The sequence below is a fragment of the Hyperolius riggenbachi genome, chromosome 12 (genome assembly GCF_040937935.1).
Source record: "Hyperolius riggenbachi isolate aHypRig1 chromosome 12, aHypRig1.pri, whole genome shotgun sequence".
NCBI classification, from domain to species: Eukaryota; Metazoa; Chordata; class Amphibia; order Anura; family Hyperoliidae; genus Hyperolius; species Hyperolius riggenbachi.
The window spans coordinates 60,242,376-60,259,772 of NC_090657.1; the positions used below are offsets into that span (position 1 = coordinate 60,242,376).

Genomic DNA, 17,397 nt, shown 5'->3' on the forward strand with positions numbered 1-17,397 from the left:
TAACTCACTCAGGAACAGGTTTACCTCTCTGAGCTGCAGATTTCCCTCCCAAACCTGACTCGGGATTATCGCTAAGGAGGTTAATTGCATCAAAAATCATAATCGCATTTAAAATCACATCAAAATCGGAAATCGAAATCATTGAGAGGGAGGGCTCAGGACCATCTATCCCCCTCACTCCTGCAATTGCCACACATGAACCCCTGGGACATATCAGAACACGGCCGTACTGCACCTGCACGAGTACACCCGTGCCTGCACCTAAAGCCAAAGCCACCCGTATACAACCGGTGTGCCACATTCATTGATCCACATCCCTGCATGTCGGGGTGGTGACTTGGTAGAGTCTAAACTGGTACCTTGCATAGGAAACCTGAGAAGATTAAAACAGAAGTATTTATACTCACCTTGGGCTACCTCCAGCCCCATTCAGGCTGGGGCTCCCTCGCCGTCCTCCCCGGCCACTTCGATGTCCCGCGTCAGTTCCAGGAAATTGCCCGGCCCAGTTCCATTATGCATGCGCAGCCTGGCCATGCAACACTACCCCCTCACATTCTGTGCCTGCTTGGTTTTCTCAGCCGAAAATGTGCCCAGGGGTTCCCGAATGTTACTCGTCCCCCATTCAGGAATCGCTACTGTTCCTGCAGAAGTACAGAAGGATATTCTCGCCCATCCCCTCCTCTCTCCATAGAGTACAGTCAGTACAGCGCTCGCTCCTAAAAGGCTACCGAAGTCGTCAGAGATGACTGTTCGGGGAACAATTCTTTGTAACTTCAACATAGCATCAGAGCGTAAACTAGGGACAATCACAAGTTTATTTGACCAATTCCTGGTCAGAACCTTCATCAGGGGCATAATAATGATAGCCCCAGCGACCCCTGCCATTCTGGGGGCTCCTGTACGTAATGCTGAGCGGTAGCAGAACATTATACATTACCTGCATCTGGCAGCAGAACAGGTTCTTTTTCTGCCTGTTTCGGTGAACAAGCGGTGTACGAAGAAGACCTGTTCCTCCACCAGAAGCAGATATCGTATAGCTCTCTGCTATTACTCAGCACTACGTACAGGAGTGCCCCCTATTATCCGTGACAACTACATACTGTGCTGGGGAAGGGGGGGGTGAGGGGTTGAGGGTCCGACCAACAGATCTCAGTGTGAGGGAAGGAGGGGGGGTTGGGTAGCACAATGTCGCTAAACCCCTGATCTTGGAAAAACCATAATGTGGATGCGGGCATCCTCTGGTGACTTTGACAATGACCACTGATGACTGATTCATCAGAGCTGCAGAAGCCCCCTCCCATTACAGTGTGTACAGAGCTAAACTCTCTCTCTGCTTGTACCCATCACTCTCTATATATCTATTACCCTCACCTGTTTCTCCACATCCACATCTGGACCGTTTTCCATTCACTTTTTCTCTTAACGTGGACCCCGAGGTGAACACAAAGTTACCTAAGAGGGGAACCTCTGGATCCTATAGAGGCATCCTGATGACTTTCCAATGTCGTTCATGCACTGCTGCCGTGTCACCTAACCCGCGACGGGTCACGTGACACTCCGGGTGCAGGGCCGGTTCTAGATTTTTTGCCGCATGAGGCAAACTTGTGAGGATGCGTGACATGCGTCCCCCCTCCCGATTTGGAATGATTGCACAGCAAACGACAATTTACTCTGCTTCATTTAATGTCCTCACATGACATGCTGCAGCTCAACACGGTAGCACGCTGGCTGGCTGTGAGTCTGTGGCAAACACACTGCCACTCCATTCCTCCTCAGGAAGGTACACACAGTACAAAATTCTGCCCCTGAAATCTTTGCCACCTGATGCAAATGTTTCATCTTGCTTCATGAGAGAACCAGATACGGCTAGGAGCTACAGGACATCGCAGGAGTGTGTATTTTATGGCTGGCAACCAACTACCCCCCCCCCCCCTTACCCCCCAGGGCCTTATTCAATTCGCTTTTTCTCCTCAGTTTTCTCCTAGGTGATGTCTTCACAGCTTGTCAATTAAAATATATTTTGAAGCACCAGCAAGCAAGAAACACCTAACTTGTTGGTACTTTTTCAATTGAAGAGTGCTGAACAGTTATTTTAAAGTGAAGATAAAAAATAAAAGTGGTCTCCTAGGAGACAGCTTCTTGCTGGGAGAAAACTGTAGAGTAAAAGTGAATTGCATCTTTCTCTGCATCCATCCATCCATCGCTCTCTGTCTAATCTCTTGCTAGGCTCAGTCACAGCGTGTAAAAGCTGGAAACGATACTCAGTAACCAATTCCTCCCTCCTCTCTCTCTCTCCGTCTGTCTCCAGCATGTGTTCTGGCCAGACAGCCGCCAGCAGAGGGCGCCAGACTCCGGGGACCCCTGTCTTGCCTTGAAGGCTTATAGCAAAGGGACTGGCACCCTCCTCCTTCCATGTCTTCTACCATTCAAGTGAAAAGGGAGGTGTCAGCGAAGCAGCCAACCATGAGCACAGGCTATCACCCTACTTAAACATGAATGACATCACAGCCGTATGGAGTCCGGCTAATACATCCAAAGTGGCCAGAGAGACTCTCAGGAACCATCAGAGCTACGTGCCTTGCCCAGGAGCCAGGAGGAGAAGGGCTGCTGTGATCGGATCCTGCACACAGGGGGGTCGCATGGCCAGATCGGAGGATTGCCCTGACTTCTGCTGCTTGCTTCAGTTATAGGAGAGAAGAAGGGTCCCTCACTCGCTGCTGTGATCATCTTCTTGCCTCCCTTCTGCTGCTGCTTCCCCACTTGGATACATTGTATCTCTGGTTACCATGGTGATCCAGCTGAAAGTGGAGAATATTTAACAAGGGGGAGGCAGACACTCTGGTGCCACCGGGGCTGCAGAGAAAGCTAGACGAGACTCCCAAGTTCCTCTCTCCAAGCAAGTGCCATGAGAAGCCCACCAGTCCTGCCCACTCTCCCCCCAATGCCTTCTTTATGATCTGTGAGCCCTCAGGAGCCTCTCACTCTTCGCCTGGCTATTTGCAGCATGGATCAGCCCCAGTGCTTTGTGACTATATATGCCCTGGTGGTCTTCCTGGGACTCAGAATAGACCCAGCCGTGTGCCAGCACTATTTGCACATCCGACCGGCTCCCAGCGAAAAGCTGCCCCTGGTGGAGCTCATCGAGCACCCGGACCCCATCTTTGACCCCAAGGAGAAGGACCTCAACGAGACTGAGCTGAGGAGCCTCTTGGGGGGAAACTTTGACCCCAACTTCATGGCCGTCAACCTGCCAGAGGAGAGGATAGGCGTGGAGGACCTGGCAGAGCTGGACTTGCTGCTCAGACAGAAGCCCTCAGGGGCAATGCCAGCCGAGATCAAGGGCTTGGAGTTCTACGAGGGTCTGCAGGGCAAAAAGCACAAACTGAGCAAGAAGCTGAGGAGGAAGCTGCAGATGTGGCTGTGGTCCCAGACTTTCTGCCCTGTCCTCTACACGTGGAGTGACCTGGGCATTCGGTTTTGGCCCCGTTACCTGAAAGTGGGCAGTTGCTACACGAAGAGGTCTTGTTCTATCCCAGAAGGGATGGTCTGCAAAGTCTCCAAGTCCATGCATCTGACCATCATGAGGTGGAGATGCCTACGAAGGTCACAGCAGCGTTGCACGTGGATACCTATACAGTACCCCATAATCTCTGAGTGCAAATGTTCCTGCTAAAAAAAAAGACTTTTTGGAACTTCTGAATCCTCAAAATAATAAAACGGACATCAAGCCCTCAGGAGGGGCGTTTTCTTTGGTTACTTTTATGGTCCAACCCCAAAAACCCTTGGGGACCCTGACTCAAAAAAAGACCAAAAAAACACTTATAAATCAGAGAGACATGCTTTATTCCTTTTAAATGTTGTATGCACTGTAAAATGTAGGAATGTATATGTCTGTATATATGGCAATTTTAATTACAATTAAAAAAGGTCAGTATTATTCTTTTAAATTACCAGTCGTCTACTGCATTCTCCAAAGCAAGTTAACCCTGGTTTTATTTTTTATTATTATTATTATAATAATTATTATTATTATTATGTGCCTAATGTATTCTTGTATTTATATGGCAGAGATTTTTTTTCTGTTTTTTGTTTTTTTTAAAAAATTTTTTTTTTCTAATGTAATTATTTTGGAATACTTTATTATAGATGTCGACCTTTGCCCTCCCCGACTTTACCATGTTGGTGATTTTGTGGGGGGAGAGAAGTGACAAGCCAAGGACCTCAATATAATAATTCAGAAATTACTTTTAGCTACTGTACATAGTGAAGAAAAAAACTTTTTTTTTTGGAGTTTTTAAAAAAAATTAACTAATCTTGTAAAAATGGAAGTCTATCTGCTATTTATTCTATTTTCCACCCCTCTGTAGTCATGGAACAGTGCAGATTTAGCATTAAACCACTAAAATATTAAACTTTTCCTTTTTTTTTCTTTCTTTTTTTGCTTTTTAAGTCCTGTTTGTTTGTCAATGTTGAATGTTTAGTTTTTGCATATTTATACATAGATATATAGCCTGCTTTCTTTCATGCAGTTTTTAACAGTTCTAACAGTACAGTAAAGGCAGTTTTAACAGGCAGGGGATGGAGAAAAAAAAAGGGGGTTGTGTTTAGTGACTGGCTGGGTCTTACAATAAGGGAGTCTTGTTGAGTACTGGGGCTGCAGCCAGACCTGTGTGCTTGCTAAGGACAGAGGTGGGAGTGGGGTAGCTGACTGCTTGCTGTCTCTGGTTTTGTACTCCTCTGACACTGCCTTTTAGCAAGGAACACGTGTCTTTCACACCTACAATTGTGCTATGGCAGTATTGAAACTTGACTCTTGTGTCAAGACACAGCCTCCCATTTGCAAGGCGCGCACACACTGCCTCTGTTGCTGTTGAGTGGCTACTCTAATGTTTCTCCTATTCTCCTAATGCTTTTTCTTTCTCTGTCTGGCCTGCACGCTTTTCTGCCTACAGATAATAACCATGCCACATTTTTTTTCTTTAAAAAGGTAAACTTTTTAGATCAGGGCAGGCCACTGCTGAAAGCAGAGAGGCTGTTGAGTTGCCCGAAGCAACCACATCCCAGCTGTCAGTATTCCGGCAATGCGGTCAAAGCGACAAGTGGGATGTGGCTGTGGGTAAAAAGGAAGAGGGGAGTGTATTGGTAAAATGTGCAGTAAAGTTTCGCTGAGGGGGTTTGTGGATCAATCAAAATCTGCCACAACTACTAAACAATGATTTTCCGTCTTTAACCTGGTAAACACTTTCAATTATGATTGGCCAACCACTGATCAATTCTACCACCTCCGTGTAGTATGAGGGTTTAGATACACAATCTGCTCATAGTATTCAATATCGGGTGTCCCTCATACTATATGGAGTTAGTAAAGTCGGTCAGTGATTGGCCAATCAAAGTTGAAGATGTGTACCAAGCTCAAGGGTCTACTACACAATCTGCTCAAGGGTATTTCATATCCGGTGACCCTCATACTACATGGATGGTAAAATTGTTCAGTAATTGGCCAATCAAAGTGTTCTCCCTAGAAATTTTTTCCAGCCGGGTGGCATGGAAAAGTATCCGGGTGGGGCGGGATGAGAGAATGGAAGGCGGCGCTTTTCTGCACAACTCTGCTTAAAATCGAGGAGGAGATGAGCTGATGACAGCCTGGTGCTCACCAAAACTAGCCGGGTGGTCACCAAAACTAGCCAGGTGGAGCACCCGGCTAAAAGAGCCTGGGGAGAAAGAACACTGTTAAGGGTTTGCCTACACAATCTACTCAGTGTATTCAATATCTGTTGACCTTCATACTACTGATGTAGGTGGTAAAAGTGTTTATTGATTGGCCAATCATAAAATGAAAGTGTGTACTGCGCTTTTGGTTCTATGGCCAACGCTTTTCTGTCCACTTTGACGGTTTTATGAATGTCGTTGACGGTACCCGAGAGGGAAATGAAAGAGTAAAGTGTTGTGGGGCAGTAGTGCCGACTCATCCCTTTAATTACTGACATGTATGAATTATACAGGTTTTGTGGCTAGTTAGATGCAGTTTAGGTTTTGTGTAAGCAGCCCTATGGGTTATGTGTAAGCAGCCTCATAACCTGCATAGCTAGAATCGGCACTTAAAGCACCACTCCAGCGAAAAAAGTTAAAATGTTACACAACTGACAGGTTTTGGACTAGTCTATCTCCTCATGGGGAATTCTCAGGGTTTGCTTTGCTTTCAACATCATTTCCTGAACGCCAGTTGCTAAGTCTAACTGACAAAATAGTGTGCAAGTGAGTAGGAAGGCTTCCTGGTATCTCAATATTTTGGCAGTTAAACTGCCGTTCAGGAAATGCTTTTGAAAACAAAGAATCCCCCATGAGGAGATGGACTAGTCCAAAACCAGTCAGTTCTGTTAGATTTTTAAGGCAGGGAACACACTTGACTGTTTTCATGCTCGTTTTCTGCACACAAAAAACTGAGAACTCGTGTTAATCAATGGGCTAGTTCACACTTAATGCTATTTTTGCGCGCTGAAAAAAACCTGACATTCTGCAACATCATTTTGCACATTTTGTCCGTTTTCTCTATCAATTACATTAGCAGCTGTGAAAAGAAACATGCGTGTTTTCCTGCATAGAAACACACTTGATGCGCACAAAATGTACGCAGAAAAACGCACGTAAAACTGAAAGACTAGTGTGTTCCCTGCCTGATTACTTTTTTCGCTGCAGTGGTCCTTTGAAGGAATAATAATCCTAATATTTGTATAGCGCCTTTCTGCTGTTGGACTCAAAGCACTCAAGAGCTGCAGCCACAAAGGCACGCTTAAGGGGCCACCCTGCAGTGTTAGGAAGTCTTGCCCGAGGACTCCTTACTGAATAGGTACTGAGCCTAGCCAGAATTCAAACCCTGGTTTCCCATGTCAAAGGCAGAGCCCTAAACCAGTAAACTATCCAGCTGCAATTGAGCCACCCAGGTGTGGGGCAAGTCATATTTTTGCGACAGTAAAAGTTGGGGGGAGGAGTTATAAGTCTAGTTGCTCTGAGATGTCCTATATGCTGCAATTGGTCCTGATCTACCACTGGTGAGACTCATACATTTCCCTTGTGAAAGTCGACAAGGGATTGGTCCAACGCCTGGCTACCGCTTTTGTGAGAGTACCAGGCAGTAGCGGGTGACTGCAGGCATTAAGGACTGGGGTAGTATGTTGTCTGACCCACGTGAGAGAGGACAGCAAGCAGCCACCCAGCAATACCTGCAGAGTTTGACTGTACGGTCACTGCACCACGTCAGCTGCTGACATGCTTGTGGCGGTGGGTCCAGTTGCTCTTTACAGTGCTCATACTCTGTACAACGTGTCATTGGATTGGGAATTTCATTAGTTATATATATAACTAGACAAGACAGGCATATATAAAGATAATAGTGTCACTTGGAGGGACAATTGATGCGAACTGGGAGAAATGATTTATCTTTGTTAGCCCAGCAGGGGGTGGGGCTAAACACACACAAATTGGGGAGGCGTGGTGGTGTAGTGGATGCACTCGCGTCCTGCTGTGCTAGGGTCTCTGGTTCAAATCTGGGCCAGGACACTATCTGCATGGAGTTTGTATTGCTGGATTTAACCACTCCAGTTCCCTCCAACATCCCAATGCAAACTGATCAGTTAATTAACTTCCCCCGAAATATGAGCCTAGACCAGTGATGGCTAACCTTGGCACTCCAGCGGTGACAAAACTGCAAATCCCATCATGATTTGCCTCCCTGAGGTATGCTTAGGGCTGTCAGAGTATTGCAATGCCTCATGGGACTTGTAGTTCCACCACAGCTGGAGTGCCAAGGTTAGCCATCACTGGCCTAGACTATGTTGGATATATGACTATGGTAGGGATTAGATTGTGAGCTCCTCTGAAGACAAGGACATGGCTATGTACTATGTAAAGTGCAGCGGAAGGTGCCAGTGTTATATAAATACATAATAATAACATGGTAGGACATTATACTTCGCATATGGTAGGGTTTAGTGACATGACTATGTACTCTGTAAAGTGCTGCGGAAGGTGCCAGTGTTATACAAATACATAATAATAACATGGTAGGACATTAGACTATGGTAGGGATTAGATTGTAAGTTCCTCTGAAGAAAGTGACTATAACTATGTACAGTGCTGCAGAAGGTGCCAGTGTTATATAAATACATAATAATAACATGGTGGGACATTAGACTATGACTATGATAGGGATCAGTGACATGACTATGTACTATGTAAAGTGCTGTGGAAGGTGCCAGTGTTATACAAATACATAGTAATAACATGGTGGGACATTAGACTGACTATGGTAGGGATTATATGTAACTATGCTCTGTGTGAAGTGTTGTGGAAGATGTCAGCCCTATATGGATACATCATTTAACAATATAAAGTGGATTATATGTGAGGGTGTTTGAAAATAAATTGCAGTGACTGATATAATTTGGGAAACACCAATATTTGGATTTCCCTCTATGAAAGTAGACCTGGACTTTTGTACAGGATAGAAAGAAAGAAATGCACCCTGTATGTATTTAGAGTTTAGCCTCTTTAATTCCCTCTCATTTGTGTCTAATCACAAGTTGTAATTTGATCTTTCCCCGTGTCACATGACTGCCAATGGCAGAGGTGGCAGGTAAGCTCATTTGAAAGCACAGGCTGTTAACAACATGTCTGCTTCTATGAATCAGGAAGTAGAAACGAAGCAGCTATATTTTAGGATTTGTATCAGCTGTAACAAAGAAATGTTTTTCTGTAAAGGTTATTAGGCTGTTGTGTATCTTTTAAAGCAGAGAGGACGTTCTGAGTTCAGGTCCACTTTAAGATTTGGGAAGTTCTGCACTCCTGATTGGATGTTTGGAAGAGAACGCGGAGGAGATTTCAGTCGCGCAGCACTCTGTAAACCTCGTGCTTGTGCCGCGTGGTGTGCCAGAGCACAGAGCACACTAGACTGCTTGTCACCGGCACGTCTGGCTAAAAACGCCATCGCAAATCTGTCTCAGATGTTTGCATTCCGGTTGCCGTGGATGGCGTCCGCTGGAGTCGCGCAGTCACAGGGAATGCATCACCAGTCACTACGGCTACCACATAAATACCAGCGTGATTCGCTCTAGCACAGCGCCTGGTTCTGACACACTCGCTAACTGTCGTGTTCTGATAACACCCTCAACAGGCTCATTACACTTCTCAATCTGGGTTTATGATGTTAGGGACACTTAAAGAGAACCTGTAGTGACAATAATGTAGTGAATAAAATTGTTTTGTTTTGGGTTTTTTTACAATTAATAATAATGTTTGCCCATTTTGAAATCTTCCCTCTCCTTGATTTACATTCTGAAACTTATCACAGGTGTAGACATCTTTAGTCCTGGCAGGTGATCTCTGCGGAATGTTTGCTTACTGAGAGTTCTACAGCCAGTTGAAAATATACCTGGTCTCCCAGAATGCTCTGGGGGAGAATTCTGCATATATAATCAACTTAGGCCAGTGATGGCTAACCTTGGCACTCCAGCTGTGGTGGAACTACAAGTCCCATGAGGCATTGCAATACTCTGACAGCTCTAAGCATAACTCCGGGAGGCAGAGGCATGATGGGATTTGTAGTTTTGTCACAGCTGGAGTGCCAAGGTTAACCATCACTGACCTAGGCTAAACATCACTGGGAGGGAGGGGCTACATACCAATACACAGCAATATAATGGGTTTCCTTGAAAGGACAACTGTAATGAGAGGTATATGGAGGCTGTCATATTTATTTCCTTTTTAACAATACCAATTGCCTGGCTAGCGTACTGATCCTCGAGTACATTTGAAATCGGCGCCGGTAGACTTGGGCGCAGGATACAGCGGTATATGGCTGGTCCTGCTGCTGCACAAGTCCGGGCTGTATTAATTACTATTCCCCCTCCAGGCCGCCATGGATAGTGGGGGAATGATATAATTCGGCTTCCAGCGATTGCTGGAGGCCGAATTATTGTGTTTTTAAGCAACCTCGGCTCCGTCTTCTGACGGAGCCGACGTTACTCACTGAGCGCAGAAATAGGAGTGATTCCTATTATAGTCTATGGAGGCGCCGGCTGCGCCCAAATCTAGCAGCGCTCAAAAGCACTGCTCCGCTGATCCTCTGCCTCTAAGCCTTTTAGCCATAGAACCTGAACAAGCATATGCTGATCAGGTGTTTCTGACATTATTGTCAGATCTGACAAGATTAGCTGCATGCTTGTTTCTGGTGTGATTCAAACACTACAGCAGCCATTTAGATAAGCAGGGCTGCCAGGCAACTGGTATTGTTTAAAGGAAAAGAAATATGGCTGCCTCCATATTCTTCTCACGACAGTTGTCCTTTTAAGAACACCTGAAGTAAGGGGGATATAGAGGCTGTCATATTTATTCCTTTTAAAGGGGCCCATACACCTAATGATTTTCCTGCCGATATACAGCAGATTCGATCATTGTGATCGAATCTGCTGTGAAATCATTGCGCAAATGCTGACAGAATGATCGATTTCCCTCCGAAATCAATCGTTCCCGTCGATTCCCGTTTATCCGTCCGTGCGGAAGATTTTGCTCGATCGCCGGCGGGTCGGGAGTGCGCCGATAGCGGTGTTCGAATGCCCGACGACCGATGCAAGCGGCAATACATTACCTGCCCTCTACTGTTTAAACTTCCCCCGGACAGGATGTTCAGTGAAGCCAGCTGGACTCGGAACCCAGCGCGGAGAAGAAGACAGCGGAGGCCGGGGGGACTCCCGCAGGCGGAGCAGGTAATACCAGTCGCCTGGTTGTCCTGCTGATCCTCTGCCTCTAATACAATTAGCCATAGCCCCTGAACAAGCATGCAGCATATCAGGGGTTTCCGACATTATTGTTAGATCTGACAAGATTAGCTGCATGCATGTTTCTGGTGTGATTCAGACACTATGGCAGCCAAATAGATCGGCAAGGCTGCCAGGTAACTGGCATTGTTTAAAAGGAAATAACTATGGCAGCCTCCATATTCCTCTCACTACAGTTGTCCTTAAAGCAACTTTTTTTTTATCTTTGGAGAGTAGTAAGATGGATGACAACATTTGTTTTTGGAGATTGTCACTTGTCAAAATGTATGCAACAGCTAAGAAAGCAGGATGGGGGCACTCTTTTATTTTTTATGAAACAACGTCATGTGGGAATACTGAAGCAAATAAAAAAAAGTTTAATACTCGCCTACGGAGAGGGATGGCTCTGCATCCTACTGAGCCTTCTCAACCCCGTTGCAAGTATTTGACCCCTTAGCCCAATAGGCCTTCAGGGTTTCTTAGACGAGCGCTGTTCAAACAGCGCAATATATTTGGGAGCAGCCGGCGCCACTATAGGCCCTAATAGTAATTATGGCTATAGTGGCTCAGTGAGTGATTTGGGTGCAGTCAGAAGATGGAGCTCTGTAATTCAGCCGCCAGCAATAGCTGCCAGACGAATTACATCTTTCCCCCACTATCCATGGCGACCTGGAGGGGGAATAGTAATTAACACTGCCGGGACTTGTGCAGGAGCAGGGTGAGTCATATATCGGCTTTATCCTGCGCCCAAATCTCCCGGCGCCTATTGCATTGGTATGCCCCTTGGAAGGCACCGGAAGCACTTGTACTTCTGAAGACAGGCGCCTCTGTACTGCGCAAGCGCGCACCAGAAAGAGTGGTTAGCAGTTGCTTTGAGAGATACACTTTTTATAATGGTCGGTCGCTATTGTTCGGGGCGGCCTTTTACTACACAAACATACAGCACTGCTAACTGCAAAGAAGTGTGTTCTGTTGTATGTAAAGGGAAGGGGAGAGAACAAGCGAGTTAGGGGTGTGGTGGAAAATAACAATAGTGATTAGGCATGGTTTTCACCAGGGGCGTTGCTAGGATCCTAAGAGATATGGTGCACTTTTAGGCACCCCGGGTGGAAAATGGGTGTGGCCACGCACGTGGATTGGTCATGGGTGGAGACATATTTACATGAACTTAACAGCGGTCTAAGTAGGCCTGCACAGGAAAATGATGGATGAAGCCCCCAGTGTCACTTAAACATAACTGGGCAGAGGTATTTGGCTTCTGTGCTGGCTGGTCTGGCTTGCTGCTGGGTGTGCTGGCCTGCCACCACTTTATCTGGCAGTCCCCCCATAGCATTCCCTGACCTTCTAGTGCACGCCCTCCCATGCTCCCACAGGCCTTCCATTGAGGCACCCCAACTCCCAGCATTCCCCCATAGAAGAACCAAAGCTCCCTGTATGCCCCCATAAAGACATTACAGCGCCCAGCATAGCACCACAGCACCCAGTATACCCACATAGAGGCACCACAGCACCCAGCATACCTCGATTGATGCACCACAGCTCCCAGCATACCTGCTATTGAGGCACCACAGCTGCCTAGGGGACATCCGGGGCACCCCAGAATAGATCCGGGGCACGTGCCACTAATCTTTGGGGCTAGCAACGCGGTTTTCTCCAGTACCTGCGGACTGTTGAAAAAGTGCATGGAACACTCAAAACTGATCATTTCGGGTGACTTCAGCTGAAAGTGTGTATATCGGAATATGATCTCTTGGGTTCCAGTTCATTACTGAGGCTGTACAGGCTTGTCCCTACCCTTCAGGCCAGCAACTGTGGAGATCGGCGGACGGATGTGCACCGCACAACAGAGACGGCAGGAGAGGACAATGGAGTCAATCTGGCATGCTGGACCTCTCACCAACATATGTGTGCAACCACTAGACTCTTGCTAGAGTATCTTGGCTGTCCGAGCCAAGCTTAATCTTAAACCTAGTACACATGCCTGACTTAAGTCGGCTAAGGTGGCCCATAACGACCACCTCAGCCGACAATCAGGCGTGTGTATGGAAGCCGGCAACCTCTGATGCTCAACCCGTGAGCAATCCACCGGGCGACCTACCAGCACCCCCTCCCCACTGACCCCATTGTTCATGCTGCTCCACCGCATGACGTCACACATACACTGTTCGTCGTCCCTCAGCCCCCTCCCCCCCACACACACACATAGCAACTGTATGCGTTGTCAGATACACAGCTGACGTGTGTGTGCAGCTCAGCAAAGCGATATCTCTCACTGTTTCTTGGCTGTTTAAGTGCTTCCGAAAATAGGACTGTATACGACCAAGTTGAGTTGGAGAGCTCATAGAAGCTCTTTTGCATAGATACCAACTGATGTTTTTTAACTTTAACCTGTACTGGGAAACAATACGAGACTATTTTCTTTGCTACTAACGTTCTATTTCTTAGCTGTACTACACATGTAATTCATTATCTCATAAGTTAATTTTTGCTTTCAAGGACATCCGATGTAAAAATAAACTAATGAGAGAAATAATTGTATCAATCCTCATTCTCCTAAAAATGACTTTTTTTTATATCCCACAGTTTTATTCTATATTTAAATCTAGTTTTTAAGGTTTTACTGTTTCATTGTCTCTGCTGAATGACACCTTGCCAGAGTTCAAATCTATGAATTATTGGCCCGTTTTATCTCTTTTCTGCTCTCAGAAGCCACTTACTGACAGGAAAGTGTTTTATGGCTGTAATTACTTATCAGGGAAGATTATGCTATAGTCTGACCCAGTCCGACCCGGTCCAGAAACTGTCACTTGCATACCTGATGTTTAACTTTTTCAGGCAGAGAAAGGACAAAAAAGAACACAACCTAGTTATGTGTGTGCCAGGCACTGTACATACGCATGTCTATCTCATCATGTCACATGTCACCTCGGTTGTCCTTTAAGCCTCAGTGCTTGGGGTTAGGAGCTGTTGCCCTTGCATCAGCTCGGAGACTTCCGGTGAACAGCAAGGGATCACAATAAGCGTGAAAGTCTCCATAGACTTTCATTGCTTTTGTGGCCCCTTGTGGCAAAATAGGGTAACGCAACGCAGGTTTAGCCTGCAAGTGTAAAGGGCCTCAAGGGAACCCAAGGTGAGAGAGATATGGAGGCTGCCATAATTATTTTCTTTTAAACAATGCAAGTTGCCTGGCTGTCTCCCTGATCCTGTCTCTCTAATACTTTTAGCCATAGACCCTCGACAGGCATGCAGATCAGGCGCTCTGACTCACGTCTGACTGGATTAGCCGCATGCTTGTTGCAGGTGTGTGATTCAGACACTACTGATGCCAGAAGATCAACAGGACTGCCAGGTAACTAGTCTTGTTTATAAGAAAATAAATATAGCAGCTTCCATATCTCTCTCACCTCAGGTTCACTTGAGGCCTGCTTCACACTGCAGATTACCGCGTTAGTATGCAATACTCCTCATTTGGCATCTGGCCGAAAAGGAAGTGACGCTCACTTCCTGTTCGGCAATCCGATGACAAATTGCGCAACACAAATAACTGCGGCGGGTTTTTTAAAATGGCGCACGTTACCATAGACTTACTGTATATACTCGCGTATAAGCATGGTTTTTCAGCATAAAAAATGTGCTGAAAAGTTACCCCCTCGGCTTATATGCGAGTCAGTGGAGCACAGAACAGATGGTGGACCAGGTTTTGTTCCTGGCAGAGGAGCGTAAGGATCGTGTACTAGTGATCCTGCTCTTGCCAGCTGGCTCCCTGTTGTGTCCGTCCCCCCATCCCCTGCAACATGGTGTGCAGAGTGTGCTGCTCAAGACTACCTGTGTCCCCTGGCTTGTGGAGCAGAGCGGGCAACAAAGTGTCAGAGGTGCAATGATCGGGGATTTTTCCTGTGTGGCAATCGCTGTGTCTCTATGACGCCAACTAGAGGCTTCTTGAGACACAGCCGTATGATCCTGGGGCACATCTGGCTATGGGGAGGGGAGTTGACTTGTTCGGGGGGAACATCTGGCTACTGTGAAGGGGGCTATATTGGGGGGGGGGGGGGGCTTATACACGAGTCAATCATTTGTTTCCTAGTTTTTGAGGGAAAAGTGGGTACCTCGGCTTATAGACAGGTTTTCTTATATGGGGGTATATACGGTTCATGACTTCTGGCCGAAGCAAATCGCCACAGGAGCCATGCGGTAACATAGGTATTGATGCACGTTAAATAGGGCACTTCCTGCACAGCGTCTCGCAATGTGGGGAGTGTGAACTCCTCCATAGCCTAGCATTAAGCTGCTGTGTGGTGCAGTAGATTTACCGCACCACCGCAATGTAAAAGGGCCCTTAAGGTTAGGTGTCAGTAAGGGATTAATGTTACGGGAGTGGGTAAGAGTTAGGCATCAGGAAGGGGTTAATGTTAGGGGTGTAAGTTATTGATTTTCCATTGAGCAGTTACAGTGTGAGATCAACTATAGCGTTGTTGATTTGGAGTCGAAGGACTAGTGGCCCACACACTACAAGAGAGATCCTATGCGATTCTACTTCACCAATCGTTCTGAATGATGTTGAGCCACCATGCTCTGAAACCAGACATCGATGCTGTGTCAATTGAAATCATGTGAATAGAAGCCTTTTTTTTTTTTTTACAATTGACCAATATCTTCCATCCTGCTCTATCAAGTAAATTGGTCAGTTCGAGCAGATATTGGCCAATTTCCATCGATCGAGCAGAATGGAATATAATCAGTTCTCGCCTGATCCGATAAAGTAACAGAAACGAATGGTCGGATTTATTTGATAAACGTGGGGTTGCGTTTTAAATATTTGTCCTGGACTCGCTGTATGCTCCAGATGTGGGATGTGGTCTGGATGGGCTGATGACCGCACTGTGTCCACATCCTTCGGAACGAATGTGGAGGTTGATCTTGGATTACCCGTCTTATAATGAACAGGGAATTGGAATGGGACAACGTGGGATGTTCCAGCATGCAAAAAGTGTACAAAACAATAACAATTTTATGTTTCAATCTAATAAACACAGTGGGATGCGAAAGTTTGGGCAACCTTGTTAATTGTCATGATTTTCCTGTATAAATCGTTGGTTGTTACGATAAAAGATGTCAGTTAAATATATCATATGGAAGACACACACAGTGATATTTGAGAAGTTAAATGAAGTTTATTGGATTTACAGAAAGTGTGCAATAATTGTTTAAACAAAATTAGGCAGGTGCATACATTTTGGCACCACAAAAAGAAATTAAATCAATATTTAGTAGATCCTCCTTTTGGAGAAATTACAGCCTCTATATGCTTCCTCTAGGTTCCAATCAGAGTCTGAATTCTGATTGAAGGTATTTCGGACCATTCCTCTCTACAAAATATCTCTAGTTCTTTCAGGTTTGATGGCTTCCGAGCATGGACAGCTTTAACTCACACCACAAATTTTCAATTATATTCAGGTCTGGGGACTGAGATGGCCATTCCAGAACATTGTACTTGTTCCTCTGCATGAATGCCTTCGTGGATTTTGAGCAGTGTTTAGGGTCGTTGTTTCGTTGAAAGTTCCAGCCTGGCGCAGCTTCAGCTTTGTCACTAATTCCTGGACATTGGTCTCCAGAATCTGCTGATACTGAGTGGAATCCATGCACCCCTCAACTTTGACAAGATTCCCATGCCCTGCACTGGCTACACAGCCCCACAGCATGATGGAACCACCACCATATTTTACTGTAGGTAGCAGGTGTTTTTCTTGGAATGCTGTGTTCTTTTTCCTCCATGCATAACGCCCCTTGTTATGCCAAAATAACTAAATTTTAGGTTTATCAGTCCACAGCACCTTATTCCAAAATGAAGCTGGCTTGTCCAAATGTGCTTTAGCATACCTCAACCAGCTCTGTTTATGCTGTGGGCGGAGAAAAGGCTTCCTCTGCATCACTCTCGCAAACAGCATCTCCTTGTGTAAAGTGTGCCCAATGGTTGAACGATGCACAGTGACTCCATGTGCAGCAAGATGATGTTGTAGGTCTTTGGTGATGGTCTGTGGGTTGACTCTGACTGTTCTCACCATTCCTTGATTCTGTTTATCCAATATTTTTCTTGGTCTGCCACTTCCAGCCTTAACTTGAACTGAGCCTGTGGTCTTCCATTTCCTCAGTATGTTCCTAACTGTGGAAACAAACAGCTGAAATCTCTGAGACAGCTTTCTGTATCATTCCTAAACCATAATGGTGAGCAATTTTTGTCTTCAGGCCATTTGAGAGTTGTTTTGAGACCCCCATGTTGCTACTCTTCAGAGGAGGGAAACTTACAATTGACCCTATTAAATACTCTCTCATAATTGGATTCACCTGTGTATGTAGGTCAGGGGTCACTGAGCTTGCCAAGCCAATATGAGTTCCAATAATTAGTTCAAAAAGTTTTGGAATCAATAAAATGACAACAGTGCCCAAATTTATGCACCTGCCTAATTTTATTTAAACAATTATTGTGCACTTTCTGTAAATCCAATAAACTTCATTTCACTTCTCAAATATCACTGTGTGTGTCTCCTATATGATATACTGTATTTAACTGACATTTTTTATCGTAACA

The 17,397-nt window shown here is 45.7% G+C and overlaps 1 protein-coding gene and 1 long non-coding RNA gene across 8 annotated transcripts in view; one reads left to right on the forward strand and one right to left on the reverse strand.

The window, feature by feature from the left end:
• Positions 1 to 17,397, reverse strand: part of LOC137541874 (uncharacterized) — a 601,362-nt gene that overhangs the window by 459,152 nt on the left and 124,813 nt on the right. The gene's annotated exons all lie outside the window — the stretch shown is intronic.
• NOG (noggin) lies at positions 2,438 to 4,391 on the forward strand. Its single transcript, XM_068264451.1, has one exon. The coding sequence runs from the start codon at positions 3,005 to 3,007 to the stop codon at positions 3,671 to 3,673; it is 669 nt and encodes a 222-aa protein (XP_068120552.1). The 5' UTR covers positions 2,438 to 3,004; the 3' UTR covers positions 3,674 to 4,391.